At 46.4% G+C, this 18,398-nt stretch overlaps 2 protein-coding genes across 5 annotated transcripts in view; one reads left to right on the plus strand and one right to left on the minus strand.

The window, feature by feature from the left end:
* LRRC59 (leucine rich repeat containing 59) overlaps positions 1-4,207 on the plus strand; it is a 77,146-nt gene extending 72,939 nt beyond the window's left edge. For both annotated transcript variants that reach the window (XM_078654462.1, XM_078654463.1), the window contains exon 8: positions 3,375-4,207. In XM_078654462.1, coding sequence (XP_078510588.1) covers positions 3,375-3,613 — 239 coding nt within the window. In that variant the 3' untranslated portion in view covers positions 3,614-4,207. The remainder of the gene's footprint in view (positions 1-3,374) is intronic.
* EME1 (essential meiotic structure-specific endonuclease 1) overlaps positions 4,127-18,398 on the minus strand; it is a 97,909-nt gene continuing 83,637 nt past the window's right edge. For all 3 annotated transcript variants that reach the window (XM_078654460.1, XM_078654459.1, XM_078654461.1), the window contains exon 9: positions 4,127-4,582. In XM_078654460.1, the coding sequence (XP_078510586.1) occupies positions 4,406-4,582 (177 nt within the window). In that variant the 3' untranslated portion in view covers positions 4,127-4,405. The remainder of the gene's footprint in view (positions 4,583-18,398) is intronic.

Genomic DNA, 18,398 nt, shown 5'->3' on the forward strand with positions numbered 1-18,398 from the left:
AGGTTGAGCAGATATACTGCCATAGACCTAGTTTGCAGTCCTTAGACCTTAAAACTTAAAATTACAAAGAAGTGAATCGCGTAAAGGCACAGGAAAATGTAGTCTTAGGCTGCACATTTAAAGATATTTACAACGGGATGCTGACTTACCCTGATCACAAAGTTTAAGAAGGTTGTGTTTACAGGAGCCAAGTTTGGAGAAAAAAGATCCAGTTGTTACTCAAACAATATCATGAAGTGGCTATTAAGGCTCCATGGGCCTGATACACAAAGGACATACTAAGTCTGCACTCGCGGACGTACTGTTCCACATGGGTGCAGGTTTACAAGATTCCTCTGCTCGCAAAATGTGGAAGTAGTGTGCTATTAAGCAGTCAGTTGCAGCTTTTCAGGCATACTACTGAGCGGTCATTATTTATTTGTTTATTTTAAGAGCCTGCTATTTCCCCTCTGCTTAGTTGAACATAGTGTAATATTATTCACTGTGAAAATGCATGTTTTTCCTCAATATGGAAGGAGAAACTCCTATCCTCACACCCCTAGAAAGGTTGGGGCTATTCCCCATCACTCTCTGTAAAGGGATTTACTCTCTATCTTTGCTGGAGTACATCTCTGCCCATTTCCTGAGGTAGAAAGCAGTATGTAATGCCTATAAACTCACAAGTTTGTGGGAATACAAAAACCTTCAAGACAAACCATGTCACGCAATCGCTCCTGTGTGGGACTTACAACTATGTAATTGTGCGCAGTTTTATGCATGTAGCTGAAAGGCAAAAACTCAGCATGGTATTGAAAAGCTGTGGATGGTTTCTAAGAGTGATTGACATTTACTGTGTTCTTTTAAGATGTGCGTCTTCAGATGTTTACTAAATTGTAGCAGGGTTGTGGCAGCCCTAACAGGTACAGGAGTGTTCTATCGAGAATGCATGGACAGACAGCAATTTATTGGCACTTGGCCTCCAGTCTGATGGTGACTTGGCTGTGGTGTGCCGGGAGCCACCAGAGGTAGTACTCTTGTTAGCCATCTAGGCAAGGTGCCAGTGGATAAGGAACTGCTTTTAACCACATGCGTGCGGCCGCGATTTTCGCGCTGTGCGGCTTTTTTTTCAAAAACGCGTTACATGACGAGCTGAGCTCGTCATCAGCGTGCGAGCGGCACAACTCATGACGAGCTCAGCTCGTCATGCGCGCTGAAGGGGTTAAAGATTTAAGCTGGCAAGGGCTGACCTTCACATGGTTTTCCAGAAATGCATTGAAGTCATGTAGGAATGTGTTGACATCTGACAATGGAGGAAGCAGAACGAGAGATGAGTTCAACCTTGAGGTAGTTTATGGGGAAGTCTTGGAAGGTGACGTGGCTGAGGGTGTGCAGAGAGCCACCATAGATGGTAACTTGTCTTAAAGATAAGCTGGTTGCGATGGCTTTGTAAATCATGCACCTGAACGTGGTATGGGTCGGTAAGGAGAGCCAGTGAAGATCAGTCACGGTGGGGATGTTGTTTAATTTCTCCAGGCCCTTGATGAGGCATCTGCTGCATGTAGAATGTCCTTAACGGGAGCTAGTGTGGGAGCTTGGGATGCTACGAAACGGAGACTTTCTACCATCCAGTTGGGGAGAATTCAAAGTTTAAGCAGCAGTTCTGAATTCTCTTTCTGAAACAAATGTATTCACTTTCTTAAGTAGAGAGAGCTGATAACAGGCAATCTTGGGGGCATATTAGCAAGAACTTCGTTAAAATTATCGCCGTTTTAGCGGCAGGAAACTGCCGCTAAAACGGCAATAATGGGCTTGCTAATATGCGTTGTAGATTTCCAATAGAAGCCCAGGTTAGATGTCCTGCACATCTAACCTGGGCTTCTATTGGAATTCTAGAACGTATATTAGCAAGCCCATTATCGCTGTTTTAGCGGCAGTTTCCTGCCGCTAAAACGGTGATAATTTTTACGAGGTTCTTGCTAATATGCCCCTTGGTTTCTTCGTGATGTGTTCTTTCAGGGTGAGATTGGTGTCCTGGATCAATCTGAGTGATATGGCATAGGGTGAGTCCATTCAGGTTTGTTATTGACACAGTTGGATTACCGGATGGCAAAAAGCAGGAATTCTGTTTTGGTGACGTTCTGGACAACCAGGACTGGATGAGGTGCAAGTACTGTTTGAGGTATTGGAAGTCTACAGCAGAGGAGACTTTCGTGATATATGATTACACAGTTGTTAAAACATTTATGAATGACTGGTATTTTTATATGGATAGGTGATAGCCATAATTGGAGCTATTTTTGTCCGTAAGCATAGGTTTACAGCTGTAAACGGCTTTGGTATTTGGGTCCGTTTGCATTCAGTTGAGTTCTATGAACGCACCTCATAGAACTTAGCACAGTAGATTCAAAGAGATTTCTGGAACTGCCAACATAGTGCACGCTAATAAATTCAGTTATAGGCCCGACTTGTTCGTAATGCAGAGTGGCGTGGCTGATTTCTTTGGAAAAGGGACAATGTGGGGCAGACAGAACTCCTCGGATAAGGTATCACTGTTTGGCATTGAAGTAAGTTATCCCTAGCATTGTATTTTCCACCCATTTGTCACACTCCTGATGAGATGCAGGACTCAGTATATAAGTGCAGACTACCTGTTGAAAGGGCTTTAAAACAGGTTCAGAGTGGAATTGGGGTTCAATTGGTCCTCCCAGGCCTTCAAAGGTGAGCAACCCTCCTAGCAACACTTGTACTTTATCCATAATATACACATTGCAGTGAGGTAGAGTGGCAAGAGGGGGGAACAAATGAGCACCCTCTAGAAAAGTCATTCTAGGGTTAGTAAACAGTTATAATAAGCCATAGCCTTCCTAGTTATTTTTGATATTTCTCACAACAAATTGGAGGATAATTATTTTTTTCGTAGTCGTCTCTGGTATGTATAGCATTATTCTCAAGGTGGTGTGACGGTGAGTGGAAACAATGCAAAGTAGATTAACTATAACAAATTCAAATGGGATTCGCCACACCTGAACACAGTGGGAAACACTGAAGATCATTCAAGACCCTGGTTTTCTAGGATGACCGAGTATCACTCAATGATTCACTCGTGCAGGAAACAAAACAAGGGGAATGGAATAGTGTGTCCTTTCCAGAGCTAGTTGAATGATTGGTTCACAGACGAGATGTTAATAAGCTTTTTTGACACAGCTGGGAGCATAGGGTCCTACTGTAGTACTAGCTCAAATGTACACTTCATTAGCTTGCCAGATGATTCACATGATCTGTTTGAGATTGCTGCTTCATTTATTGTAAGGATTGCTGTGGGGAGGGGAAAGGTGATGTTCGATGCATATTATGTAGAATTGATTTGTTTATAATCTCACTTTTGTTCTCTCCAGAACCTTCATCACCCGCCGCCGCGTCCCCTGCATGTAGCCGCTCTTGGTTTGGCCTCCTGCTGCGCTTCATTGTAGTTGTCGTGATTTGCACCTTGGGCATATTTGCAGTGTGTGGAGTTACTGATCTGAAGAACCAGCCACTGTGCACAAGTGTAAATATCTTGTACGAGGACATGGTGTCTCGACTGCGAGCCCACAAGATCTTGCCTGGTGTCCTACAGCACAACTCACAACAGTAATACTTGGGACCTCTGAGAACTAGACTGGGCATAGTGATCCTGAGCCGTATTGGACCAAGGTTGAATCCATGGAGTGCATGGGACAGTCGGGGGTCACTGAAACCGCTGAGAGACTCCTCAAAACTGCTGGCTATGAGAGAAAGAATCAAAGGCCCTTGTGTATGTGAAATCAATCGAAAGTTATTCTCTTACTGAACACCAGTGATTCATGAGCAAGCGCCAGTCTCTCAGCTATGACTGATAAGATTTACATAAAGTTCTGTTTGTTATAATTATATGATAATTAAATTTGGAGGAGCCCTCCCATCATATTGGCCAACTCTGGGGGGTCAGGGTTGGGTGGTTCTCATTTCTTCACTGCCTGAAGTTTGTGCCACATTATTTCTCTGTTTGCAAGGATGAATTACCATAATATTGCCTGCTGTCTGGGTTTACCGACCCTCCACTGCCGGATGAAGGACTCTTCCTTTCCATTTCTTCTGTGAAATGCATTTTTAATATAAAGAAAAACACTTTATCAGCTTCTCACAGTTACTTTATTCCATACATAAAGGATTAAAACAAACTATTTTAAATAAAAATCTGTTCATAAAAGTTGTGGTTTGTTAATGCTTGGAAATAACACTTGTAAGAACACAGGTGGGACCATCACATCCTGAGGAGAGATGTATTCCAGATAATGGTACTTCTTAGATCACCCTTAACCCAGAGCAATCCGCAACAATGTGGTCCCCACTCGTTGGGACAAGGCACTCTGCTTTCCTTCACCTGACGACAGGGTCCTCCATGATACTATGTGGTAACCTCCAGAGAAAGCTCTGGGTTAATGGACGTCATCTGAAGGTAAATCCGTTTGGAAAGTTCTGGTCCAACTCGTCTTGATGTGGCGATGACTCCTTCGCCACGGCGTACAAGGATGTCCTTGAGAAAGTCATGCCGTGCTTGGGTAGAGGTGCACCGCTTGTAAGCCTGCAATGAAACGAACAGTACAATAGCTGTAAACTCACTTGAGGCACAGAGTACTCTCCACTCAGCATGATAGACATGCAACAGCTGGTTGTAGAAAACAAAATCTCACCCTAATTTCGGGCCATCACCATACTCCAAGTAACGTCCTACTTTCGGGACATTACCGTACTCAAAGTAACATAGTATTCACTATCCAAAATGTACACAAACATTGACGCATTCAAGATTCAAGTGCACCTCTCTAAGCATATACATTTACAGATATAACCGAATGATAGAGCTGTGGTTAATACCTCTATTACAAGGATCTGTGTTTGACCACATGGTCACAGGTTCAAATCCTGACAGGTGCGCTCAGCTTTTCATCCTTCCCTGGTAGATAAAAGAATTGCATGGGGGAACAATAAGGTGTCTGTTAAAAGCAGCATAGTACCCCTTCAGGCAAACACACTTTAAAACTGTACCTGTTTTGTTTGCAAAATGTAAGCCTAGTTGAACTATTTTTCACGATCCTAAACTTTTAAACATGCCAGTAAGGGTCCAGGAGTGGAAATCTGCTCTTGCACAGACATCTCAGAATGCTCTCCACCAAAGAGTTATTCTGATTTGTAACCTATTTTGGAGGCAAAAACATTCTTCTGTGCAATGTATAAAAGAGGACACGAAGGTCACTTATGAATGTGATGATCAATATGAAGAAAAGGAATTATAGGTTAGTAAACTTTTCATGCAGTATATAATGATCTTGTAGAGTTGTCCCTATATCTTCAACCAATACAGATCAGCTTGCATGGATCTTATTGTGGACCCTACCGCTACACTTCATGAATAAGGGAACAATTCTGTAAACTAAAACGAAGGACAATATTACTAGCACTTAATAGTGTGCTCCCAACTTACACACTGCATCTGTCTTACTATACTTTTAAATGACATGCAAGACCGACTGTGATTGACAGCTCACTCCATTAACAAATGCCCATATCGCATCATAAATCTAATGCCTTGAAAAAGTCCAGTGTAACAGACGAAACCCGTATTGGCTGTGGCTGCTGTTTCTATGATCTCTAATAAATGGTACCTTGTTCTGACAGTGAAATACTATTTATCCCTACAGAAGCAGAACAAATTAAACAGCAATCCGCTGTTACTCGGACTTTTGTAATTCATACCATTATACAGTATTCAAGTCAGCTATATCAGATTTATGAATGTTGTGCCACAAACTCAAGTGCATATTGTTGGGAACTATCCTCTGGTTAGGTCTCTGTTGCCCCATCTTGTAGCGAGGGGCATTGTTTTTGACCGTTGGGGACATCCAGCTTAACTACTCCTTGAACACCTATGAACCACATGTTCAGATGAATAATCGTAATGCTCTCAGCATCTGAATCATATGTAAGGATCGTTAAAGCACGGAAAAAAGTCACAAATCTGATTCACATGAAAGTTGAACGGCCTACGGTTTGGTACACGGTTGTAAATTCTTCCTGTAGGAGGACTTGCATGGTTTACTGACTGAAGAAGCTGTTATCAACCAAGCAAATACAGTCAATTTCTTCCGCCTTAACCAGAACGGTTACAGTAAATACATATATATTTATTTTTAACTGCCTCTTCCTCGCAACATGGTGTATCAGGAAGTTTCTGGAGGCATCTTACAACAAATGGATCATTCTTGGGGGATTCCAAATTTTGCATCCAAGTACTTTTATGCAAAGGCTGAGAATGTGGTTGCCCACATGCTAAGGGCTGATCCATGTTGAAAGTCTCCATACTTCGTAAAGTCTCACCAGAAGTAAATGGGGCCAATTTAAGAGAAGCTAGGGAAAACAGGTTTGAAGGACACAAGTCAAAATAATCCACTGCCTTTTTTTTAAATGGAGTGAAAATGTCAATATGAAGATGAATTGAATCCTGTTAAAAATATCGAAAGAGTTTTTGAGCTGATGGTGGAGTATTATTGAATCATATGTTCGAAAAATTATTGGCACTGAGGCCATAATTCAGGTGTGGGTCAATCGAATTACTGATACAGTGAAAGACTGCATTAGGGGATGTACCTCAGGGAGGGAGACAACCACAGGGTGAATGGGCCTGTCCAATAGAGGTGAGGCAGGGGCACCTCCCTCTAGTTCTATTCAGGACAGCCTTTAACAGGCGATGGACCCATAGCTTTATGAATTTGCACTTTCCCTGCAGGAGTTGCTTGCAGAAGTTTGTGCCAGGAGGCTCTCCCTCCTTAACAGGTTGAGGAAGATCTTAGAAAGTGGTGGTGATCTACTTACCGGCATCGATGCAGACCCCGATACTGTTCTGGGACTTCATCCCATTTTACCCAAGTGAGTCCACTTCTATCTTAAGTTTTCTTCAATATCAGGCCCTTTTTGCAGATTTGCAAGAAGCGGTTTGTCATCGACTAAATACTGATCCAGTATAGAAAACACAAGAACTCACGAGATGCCAGCTACTACGCAGAGCTTGTGATGGTCAGATGCTAATACCTATCTCCTGTCTACTTTGCACTGCTGCTTGAGGCGTGCCGTTAACAGCTTGCAGAGGGTGATCATTGATCCAATTTACTATTGAAATTAAAAAGGCAAACTCTTGCCACTGGAGAGAAAACAGTGAAAGGAAAAAAAAAGTGCCACCCAAAAAGGTGGTATCAAAGAAACCAATATGTTCCCTAATCGGTGAAAAAAAGGATCTGGATGTGTCAGGTAGTGACACCTATAAAGGGGGGAAGGGGCTCTCATGCACAAAGATGCTCCAAAATTCTTAAAGTGATAAATTATTTTAGATGAGCTTTTCTCCAGTCTTGTCTGTAGCCCAGGCAATTCTCACCCAGGTGGGAAAGTTCATGACTGAGTAAAAGACTCTTCAAACATTCCTGAGTAGTTTAGAACCTGAAAATACAACATGCTGTGTTACTCAGCAACGTTAGGGGCAATTCCTATGTGTGGCACGTACTAAATGACCGCCAAAGCTGGGCACCAAGATTGTGTGTATCCAGCGCCATGGGCTACTAGCTGAGCATGCAGTCCTGACTTACCACCCTTTGCTACATAAACCTCTTATTTCTACGTATTTGGGAAAGCTTTTTAAAAACAGAATTGTTCTCCCCAAACATTTTCCCAACAACATTTACAGGTCAGAAAAAGTGACTTGCATTTATGCCAAATTGCATGTGATCTGATCTATAGCTTTACTGAGAAGTACAACAAAAGCTACATTACCATTTCTGCAGCTCTAGGATGGACTCACTGTTACGCAAAGTGGGTCAGCAGAAGATCGACCTATCAAAGCCGGACTACTAGCAGAAATCCGAAGTTAAAACTTCAGAGAGGAGGTGTCTTATGGTAATGACCTAGGTGAGCCCAAAAAGGATGGGACGAGGAGGCATAGTTTACATGTTTGTGTTTTTTTCTTTTCTGTGGCACGAGTTGTAGAAGGAGGAGAGTAGAACTGGAGCCTGAGCAGGAAAGAAGGTATAGCTAGGTGAAGACCTCAATCTAGGAGAGATGCAAGACTGCCAAGAAGTACTGGCTGCCCACTACCTGGGAAAACAATTGGCAGAGCTCCTACTGGCCCATTGACAAACCACTGAGCAAAGGTTTATTAGTAATGATTTTCTCCTCCTTTGTGGTGTATTTCTTTGTAAAGCCTGTGACTGACTCTTACAAAGCACTGGTACAGACCCATCCAAGGACACTGAGTACATACATTTGCCATTGATATGGGGTGCAAGTGAACAAGACAACTGTATCATACTTATGATTAAGTGTGTGGGTGATCCAATAACAATGTCAGGTGACCATTTTAGTTCAAAGAACGCATAGAAGATACTGCCTTTTGCAGATGCAGAAGATCTTGCTGCCTTTGACACGCCACCTCTTCTTGCTTAGCTGTGTTGTTTTTGGGCAGACCATTTAGAAAGTCCACACTTCTATCCCTTCCACCTACTCAACACCTCGATTTGAATTGACTACAGGTAATATTCACTGCTCCACACAATCAGACAGCACTGTGGACCAAAGTTATTGTTTAACCATGTTCTGAAACAACGTTTCTTCCTCACGTAAAGCGCTCTGATACCTCCGGGTCTAGCCAGCGTTATATAAAACTCAATAAATATATGAGGCCCCGGTACACACAGTATTCCGGGGAGCGGGTCTGGAATTTTATAAAATATCTATGTGTCTAAGAGGATACTGTTATTTATATGCCTGGTAAAAAAAAATAATAATAATCCACTTGTCTTAGATGGTGCCATACGAGTGACCGATTGTAGCACCGTTCTATTATTATTAGAGCTCTGATGATCCCTTCTCTGATTATGCAATGGCTCATATTATGTAAGGGTTTGAATTCTAGCACAGCTCTTATGCCACCTTCCCTGGTCATAAAGGGCTCTATTTGTGTCAAATCTTTGAATGTACACAGGTGCTGCATATTTAAGCAGCTTTGTGATTAGAGTAGGGCTGTGAATATGGCAGCATATTACTCTTGTGTTTTGAATACAGCAGAATTTCAGATCAGTCATTATTATAATCGTGGGCAATTACAACAATAGAACTGCCTGATCAACGCAGCATATATGTGCAATTTGAAGGGAAAATGGGTCGACCCTAACGTTTTGGGAATAGCTCTCATCAAAGAATGCAATATCTCCTCCCATCAAAATGGCATACTGCCTTTGGTCTGCTCCTTTTCCAGTCAAAAGAGATATCTGATCAGATGGGCTCCTGTAATGAGGTATTTTTAGAGATCTTCTCCAAAGGTGATCCTCCCACTAGGATGTTAATATTACCCGAAAGTCAATCATCTCAACTGTATTACGGTTGCCTATGATGATATTTAAAATCTTGTAGAAAAGGTATATTTGAGGACTTGAATTGGTCATTACATCTTCTGGTCAACATGTTTTGGCCACTTTATGATGCCCCATGTGGGGTCTTTCACCACCTTCAGGATCCCTATTCACTATCCTTACTGTCTCTTAGAGCTTGTTAAGCACAATTGTGGAACGTGTATACCAGTGAGAATTTGTTCACAGATTAAATATATGGTAATATGGTCTTGTAATCATCATTGAGGTACAGTCACACAAATTCATGTAAGTTGGCAATGTACCCACCGCTCTCCAAGTAAAAAAACCCCCCACAACTGCTGTGTATTTATTGGATACTGCTGAACATGCATACAATTTAGCGAGGCAATCTTGTTAGAGAAATGCTGTCTTACCCTATAGTGAAAGGGGTGCTTAGCCATGAAGGGAGAGACTCATTACACCTACACCTACACCTGGTGCAGCGGCCAGGGCAGCTGACTTTGGAGCACAGGGTTCATGGTTCGATCCCCGGCAGCAGCTCAGCACTATGTGACTCTGGGCAATAGCTCACTTAATTTCCACGACGGCCCCCAGCGCCTTGAGACCCGTAAGGGTGAGTAGTTTGCGTTTTACAAATACGGATTTACATTATAAAACAATAACATTAATTAGACTCATCCTTCAAAGCTAGGCATATTGAATGCATTAGATTATTAAAAGGGCAAGTCTTCATCAAGAGGTTGTACCAGGTTGTTGAACCTAAACCAAACAGTGCCCCAACCTCTGAATGGTGGACAGGTGCTGCAAAGATACTTGTATGTGAAGAGAAAAAGCCTGCAATAGGCTTAGTACAGACTTCTGCATCTGAGGCGAATTATGCCATGCATACACATAGTTCATCACACAATCATTAGCACATTTATTTATATATAGAGTTTTATATAGCGCTGGCTAGACCCGGAGGATCAAGGTGTTGAGTGGGTGGAAAGGATAGAAGTGTGGACTTTCATAAAATGATTCACATGCATTTCAGAATGCATAAACAACACAGCTAAAGGTAAACATTCATGTTTTTTTATTTTGAGGGCTATCAATGTATTTATCTTATCTAAAAAGAAGGAAGTCAGCAATATGATTTGTGTTGACCTGTGCATCTTCCCATAATGTGAATGATGTCACACCCACATATGTAGGCGTGCGACGCATAGCATTACATCTGACATCCATTCATTAGCGCACGTCGGAATCTTTAAGCAACATAGTTTGACACAATTATTGATGATATTAGGATTTCGGGATATATCATGCCATAATTTAGGTGAAGCCTGAAAGAATGTCTTTTCTGAAGGAACATGTGGCCAAATCAGTGATGTTTCTAAATAGAAAAAACTAGAAAATACAGTTGGAAAATGGGGTGCTAGTTCCCAAGCAAAGGTGGAGTGCACATTGTTGTTTTTCCAAGCCCACTCAGGTTACAGTGAATGGGTAAAATTCTCTTTGATGCATGTCATAATAGGGATTTTTCCCCTAACCATAATCTGTTACGAAGACTAAACATGCGTAATACTGTAAATTGGAAATGTGGGTAATGTGCTTAGGTTGAAATAGATATAAAAAAATGATATATATATATATATATATATATGATGTGTGCCATAATAGGGGAATAGGAAAAATTGTTGTTTTGCAGTCGATGCAGGCTGTGATGGCTACTTTCTTAGCTTCTTTAATGCGCAGGTGGTAGTTGTTGAGGGATGCTTTGTGAGCGGCTCTGTCAGAGGGGTTCCTTGTGGCTGGTTATCTTTTCCTGAGTGTGTAGCAGTTGTGCCTGGTGGTTCTGACCTCTGGTGTGTACCAGTTAGCTTGTTTTGAGGTTTTTGTTGGTTTTTTTTTGTTGGTGGTCCAGGCGGAGAAATTCCAGACGGTGTGTTCAAGGTTTGATGAAGCTTCTGGTTGGGTGGTTGTTGGAAATGGGATCCCCGGCTGGCCAGGGCTTTCGCCAAAGTCAGTCAGAGACCACCACACCCAAGTCAGGGCAAGGGAGTTACACGCCAAGATAACCCCTACTCACCCTCTAGGTAACGTGGCGCGAGCAGCAAGGCTAAACTTGGAGGCGATGTAGGCTAAGTATTTGCGCACGCACCCCAGCAACAACAACCAAAGGCCCACCACAAAGGAAACTCCACACAAGGTTATATAAAAATAGCCTTTGTATTACACCAAAACACATTAGATAAAACACACACTTTACAATGTGCCAGAGGCACGGGCAGAATTTACAGGGGATATGTACAAGACAGGGCCACCTGGACCACTGTCAGGAATCAGAAGTAGCACTTTCAGAAAGTAAAATTACTTTAGCACAAAATAGCACACAATATAACAATAGAGCGCACAACCAGTAATTACTGGTAACCAGGATCTCACTAGCACCACCTGTACTAGGGAGAAAACAACCACCTATGTATTACAATACCTGTAGGGGTGTAAGAGGAAAACACATGATGCAATGCATAACATTCATTCAGAGGTGTAAAAGGCACATGACGCATAACAATACATTCAGAGGTGCAAGGAACAGCAACACAATAGCGCAAAATCCACATTCGCCACCACCTGTGGCAGTCCCTGTGTCCCAATGTCAGGGCCTAAACGTGGCAACTGCCCACAAAGTGCTGGGCAGCTGGGAAGCGAGGCTAGGGGGGGGACAACGTTGGAGCCTCTCAGGCTCTGCACAAAGCACTTGTTTCCCCTTGAGCCTCGCTGGGCTCTTCACGCTACCAAATGCCTCCTCTGAGCCTCTCTGGGCTCTGAAACACAATGTGGGCACTCAGGAGCCTCTCTGCGCTCGAATTATGCCAAAGTGCGCCCGAGCCTCGCAGGCTCTAAAGAACAAGGCAGCCCGTCGTTGGAGTCCCCCCTCTGGGGGCTCGAGATCACTAACAGGCCCCGGGAGCCTCTCAGGGCTCTCCCACAATGGCGGCACTCACGTTGGAGCCTTGACGGGCTCGAGATACCCACAATGCCCCCAGGTAGGTTCCTGCAACCCGGATGGCACAGGGGGGAGGGGCGGGCACCGGCAATGTGCCCCGACGCCCTCCTCCCTTCGTCTGTACCGACGGAGTCCCCCCAGGCCCGGCTCCACTTACCGGGCGACTTCTTCCTGGAGTGCTGGACTCTTCTCCCACACCGGGGAGCTCCACTCTGGTCCCGGTCGTGCTGCGGCGGCTCTTGGGCTGGGAAGGCAGGCGCCGCTCTCCCTCCTCACTCACCGGATCCCGGGGTCGGCTCCCGGCAGCTTCCGGCTTCCTCTGTCCTCTCGGCTGCAGCGCGGGGCTCTCCTTCCGGCACCGGAGCCCCGCCTGCCTCGGCAGCTGCCCGGCTCCTCTCGCAGCACTTCCTGGGACCGGAGCGCAGGGTAGGCTCCTGTCGACTTCCGCCTGTTCCGCCTGACTTCCGGTTCGGGGCCGCCAATGGCAGCGCGGCCCTGATGGTGTAGAGGCGGGACTTCCGGGTCGCCGTAGGCAGCGCGGCGGCCCGGCAGGGTTCCTGGGCTGCGGCGGTGACTTCCACACGGGGTGAGCTCCCGATGAAATAAATCACGCAAATATGCGGCGGGGGCAGCCGCTAGAGCAGGCAAAATGCAGGGTGGGCACCTGCCTTACAAAAGCGCTCCCAAGCGCCTCGTGGTCTATATAAAGCGCTCTCAAGCGCTAGGGGGGCACAAACCACAGCGCTCCCAGCGCTAGGACGAAACAAAGCGCTCTCAAGCGCTAGAGGGAAAAGCCAAGCGCTCCTAGCGCTATAAATCAGGCAAGGACCCAGCAAAGTCCTTGTAGGCAGGCAAAGGGGCAAAGCTGGGCCCAGAGCCAGCACACTGGGTCTCCAGGCAGGGAGACACCCCAAGTGGCGGTCCTCTGGCCCAGCAGCAGCAGCCCCCTCAGGATCCTGGAAGAGAACAACCTCTGTGGGGACACAGCCCCATTTTTATACAGTGCATTCCTTTGTCTGAGGGTGCAGAGTGGGGGCGGAACCAGTCGCAGCTGGTTCTTGAGTACTCTGTTTACCTCAACCACCCTCTCTATTCACTGGCAGGGCTTGGGTCATTAGACACACCACAGGGGGGCGGAGCCAGCATTGTGTGGGGAAAACCCAGCCCATCCAGGACACAGGTACACTCCTCCCACACATCACTCATGCTAATCTCCCACTCACCACCGGGCAGACCCATCCAGACTTCCTGGAGCCTGGCATGCCAGCCAGCTCCAGCCAATCACACGCCAGCACCCTCACAGCACACGTACAGCCATGTCTAGAAATGGCGCTTCGCTACTAGACACATACATGCTGCATACACCGTTGCGCAGCATTCACTCACACGAGTTCACACATACCAGACTCAAGCCTGTACACCCCACGCATCAGGAACTACCAGGGACACATACATTCCCCATGCATTCCTATGGGCGGGCAGGCCTAGCTCAGCACATGCACTCAGAGTGCGCACGCACTTTCCACTGGGACACAGTGAAAGTGCGCAGAATCCAAAAATCACCATCTCCAGGTCACCATTTCAAGCAAAAAGTCTCGGGGTGAACCTGCCCTAAGGGCCAAAGTCCAACAGTGGTGCTGAGGGCCTGTGTCTCTGTTATCTTGCCACAGCTGCGGTGGGAGAAGCTGTGTTGTCGATGATGTGCTGAGCGTCTGAGATTATGAAGTGAACGATGGTGTGGGCGGTCCAGGAGAGTTCTGTGACGTGGCTGAATTTGATTTGGTCACTGGAGGTGGAGATGAAGTTGAGTGTGTCCAGCTTTGTGCATCGATTTGGTGACAAATTGGGTGAGGCCAATGTTGTTCAAGTTTTCCAGGAGGGAGGTGGAGTTGGTGTTGTTGAGGTCATCAATGTGGAAATAGAGGTAATGGTGGGAGTCAATGGCTAGGGGGGCAATGAGGTTGGAGATGGCCTTGCAGAAGGTCAGTCAGGGTCCTGGAGTTCTGTAAATATGGGTGCCTCTTAATGTGGTCTTGGCATCGGTCTGGAGTTAGAAGTTGAGGTGTTCCGTGAGAGGCTATGGGTCGTAGTTTGTGATGGTACATCGAATGGTTTGCTTGAAGATGATGGCGATGCCCCTGCTGTGTTTGTTGGTGCTGTCTCGGTGTAGCACCTTTTAGCCATCGGGTGTTGTAGTGGCGATGTCTGTGTTTGCTGAGGGGTTGAGCAATGCTTGGGTGATGAAGGCAACTAAGGGGTAGAGGGAGGTGATGATCAGAGGGACTGGACATTGAGCAGGATGCATAGGCGAGGTTCTGGGTTACGCATGGTTTTCTGTGTGGAAGCGTTGCGGTGTCCAATGCGGGCTGGTGGTCCTGTGTTGCAGGCGAAGGGTCCTTTGGTCGATCACAGGGAGTACGTGCAGCAGCTGTTCAGGAGTCCAGGGCCAGGAGCTTCTTGGTGATGTAGCAGTGGGTGGGCCATGGTTCCAAGCGCTGGGCACGGTCCAGGTGCAGGTGGGCTTGCCTTTGGCGAGCCTGCGACGTGGCCACACAGCGGCCTCCATTAGTAGCTCTGGTAGATGGGAGGGGAAATGGAAAGAGCGGGAAGAACAGTGGGAGCCCGCAACCTACCAAAACTGGCATCAACCCCCACGGCAACAAGCATTTGCAATCCAATAGGTCTCGCATTAGGAAAGTTTGAGCTATTGGTATTGTAAATGACCATTTTTTTTATTTATGTGTTGGTTTTGAAAATAGCGAAATTAATAGCTTTGTCATTTACAATGCCAAGATTTGTAACTTTCGCAAATGTGACACCTATAGCATTTGTAATGCAATATGTGTTGTATTACGTGACTTGGATGTATTGATATTACAAATAACAATGGCTTTTAATTTTTTTAAATAAATACTTAAATAAAAGTTATTGTAATGTATGGCAATAGCTTAAACTTTTGTAAATAACTTTTGTGAAGATTATGTTCAGTGTATTTTATTGTGACAAAAATCCAAGAACAGAAGTGAAATATTAACATCTTTTTGTGAAATTTGTAATAAAGCTTGAAACATTGAGAGAACATATTTGAACCAGTTGTTGTTGAATGGTTGCACAGATTGATGCTGTGGTTGCGGCGAGTGATGCTGTGGTTGCGGCGAGTGATGATGTGGTTGCGGCGAGTGATGATGTGGTTGCGGCGAGTGATGATGTGGTTGCGGCGAGTGATGATGTGGTTGCGGCGAGTGATGATGTGGTTGCGGCGAGTGATGATGTGGTTGCGGCGAGTGATGATGTGGTTGCGGCGAGTGATGATGTGGTTGCGGCGAGTGATGATGTGGTTGCGGCGAGTGATGATGTGGTTGCGGCGAGTGATGATGTGGTTGCGGCGAGTGATGATGTGGTTGCGGCGAGTGATGATGTGGTTGCGACGAGTGATGATGTGGTTGCGACGAGTGATGATGTGGTTGCGACGAGTGATGATGTGGTTGCGACGAGTGATGATGTGGTTGCGACGAGTGATGCTGTGGTTGCGACGAGTGATGCTGTGGCGTTGAGTGATGCTGTGGTGCCCCTGAGTGATGCTGTGGTGGTGCTGAGTGATAGAGGGAGGGCGATAGATGGAAGGAGGGAGGGCGATAGATGGAAGGCGATAGATAGAGTGAGGCCTGAGGGCGATAGATAGATTGAGGGCGATAGAGTGAGGGAGATAGAGTGAGTGTGATAGATGGATAGAGGGCGGTAGATAAATAGAGGTCGATAGACAGAGTGAGGGCGATAGACAGAGTGAGGGCGATCGACAGATAGTGAGGGCGATCGACAGATAGTGAGGGCGATCGACAGATAGTGAGGGAGGGCGATCGACAGATAGTGAGGGAGGGCGATCGACAGATAGTGAGGGAGGGCGATCGACAGATAGTGAGGGAGGGCGATCGACAGATAGTGAGGGAGGGCGATCGACAGATAGTGAGGGAGGGCGATCGACAGATAGTGAGGGAGGGCGATCGACAGATAGTGAGGGAGGGCGATCGACAGATAGTGAGGGAGGGCGATCGACAGATAGTGAGGGAGGGCGATCGACAGATAGTGAGGGAGGGCGATCGACAGATAGTGCGGGAGGGCGATCGACAGATAGTGAGGGAGGGCGATAGATGGAAGGCGATAGAGTGAGGCCTGAGGGCGATAGATAGATTGAGGGCGATAGATCGATAGAGTGAGGGCGATAGATAGAGGGAGGGCGATAGATAGACAGACAGATAGAGGGAGGGCGATAGAGGGAGGGAGGGCGATAGATGGAAGGAGGGAGGGCGATAGATAGAGTGAGGCCTGAGGGCGATAGATAGATTGAGGGCGATAGATCGATAGAGTGAGGGCAATAGATAGATAGAGGGCGATAGAGTGAGGGAGATAGAGTGAGTGTGATAGATTGATAGAGGGCGGTAGATAAATAGAGGTCGATAGACAGAGTGAGGGCGATCGACAGATAGTGAGGGCGATCGACAGATAGTGAGGGCGATCGACAGATAGTGAGGGCGATCGACAGATAGTGAGGGCGATCGACAGATAGTGAGGGCGATCGACAGATAGTGAGGGCGATCGACAGATAGTGAGGGCGATAGATAGACAGACAGATAGAGGGAGGGAGGGCGATAGATGGAAGGAGGGAGGGCGATAGATGGAAGGCGATAGATAGAGTGAGGCCTGAGGGCGATAGATAGATTGAGGGCGATAGATCGATAGAGTGAGGGCGATAGATAGAGGGAGGGCGATAGATCGATAGAGTGAGGGCGATAGATAGAGGGAGGGCGATAGATGGAAGGAGGGAGGGCGATAGATGGAAGGAGGGAGGGCGATAGATGGAAGGAGGGAGGGCGATAGATGGAAGGCGATAGATAGAGTGAGGCCTGAGGGCGATAGATAGATTGAGGGCGATAGATAGAGGGAGGGCGATAGATAGAGGGAGGGCGATAGACAGACAGATAGAGGGAGGGCGATAGATAGATAGAGGGCGATAGAGTGAGGGAGATAGAGTGAGTGTGATAGATTCATAGAGGGCGGTAGATAAATAGAGGTCGATCGACAGAGTGAGGGCGATCGACAGATAGTGAGGGCGATAGATAGACAGACAGATAGATAGAGGGAGGGAGGGCGATAGATGGAAGGAGGGAGGGCGATAGATGGAAGGCGATAGATAGAGTGAGGCCTGAGGGCGATAGATAGATTGAGGGCGATAGATAGAGGGAGGGCGATAGATAGAGGGAGGGCGATAGACAGACAGATAGAGGGAGGGCGATAGATAGACAGACAGATAGAGGGAGGGAGGGCGATAGATGGAAGGAGGGAGGGCGATAGATGGAAGGAGGGAGGGCGATAGATGGAAGGCGATAGAGTGAGGCCTGAGGGCGATAGATAGATTGAGGGCGATAGATCGATAGAGTGAGGGCAATAGATAGATAGAGGGCGATAGAGTGAGGGAGATAGAGTGAGTGTGATAGATTCATAGAGGGCGGTAGATAAATAGAGGTCGATCGACAGAGTGAGGGCGATCGACAGAGTGAGGGCGATCGACAGAGTGAGGGCGATCGACAGATAGTGAGGGCGATCGACAGATAGTGAGGGCGATCGACAGATAGTGAGGGCGATCGACAGATAGTGAGGGCGATCGACAGATAGTGAGGGCGATCGACAGATAGTGAGGGCGATCGACAGATAGTGAGGGCGATCGACAGATAGTGAGGGCGATCGACAGATAGTGAGGGCGATAGATAGATAGGAGTGAGGGCGATAGAGAGAGAGGCAGATAGAGTGAGGGCGATCGTACAGTGACGGGATGACGAGAGAGGCAGAGAATGTGATAAGAAGTGGTAAACCGCAGGCCTCCGTTTTTGCTGATGCGCATGAATCTCAGTAATTAGTCTGCACACAAAGTGATATATTTATCCCCCCTCAGGCAGAGCCGTTGAGCCACTGGCTCTATGTGTTGCATGCATGCGTTA

Source organism: Lissotriton helveticus, chromosome 7, assembly GCF_964261635.1.
Source record: "Lissotriton helveticus chromosome 7, aLisHel1.1, whole genome shotgun sequence".
Taxonomy (NCBI): Eukaryota; Metazoa; Chordata; class Amphibia; order Caudata; family Salamandridae; genus Lissotriton; species Lissotriton helveticus.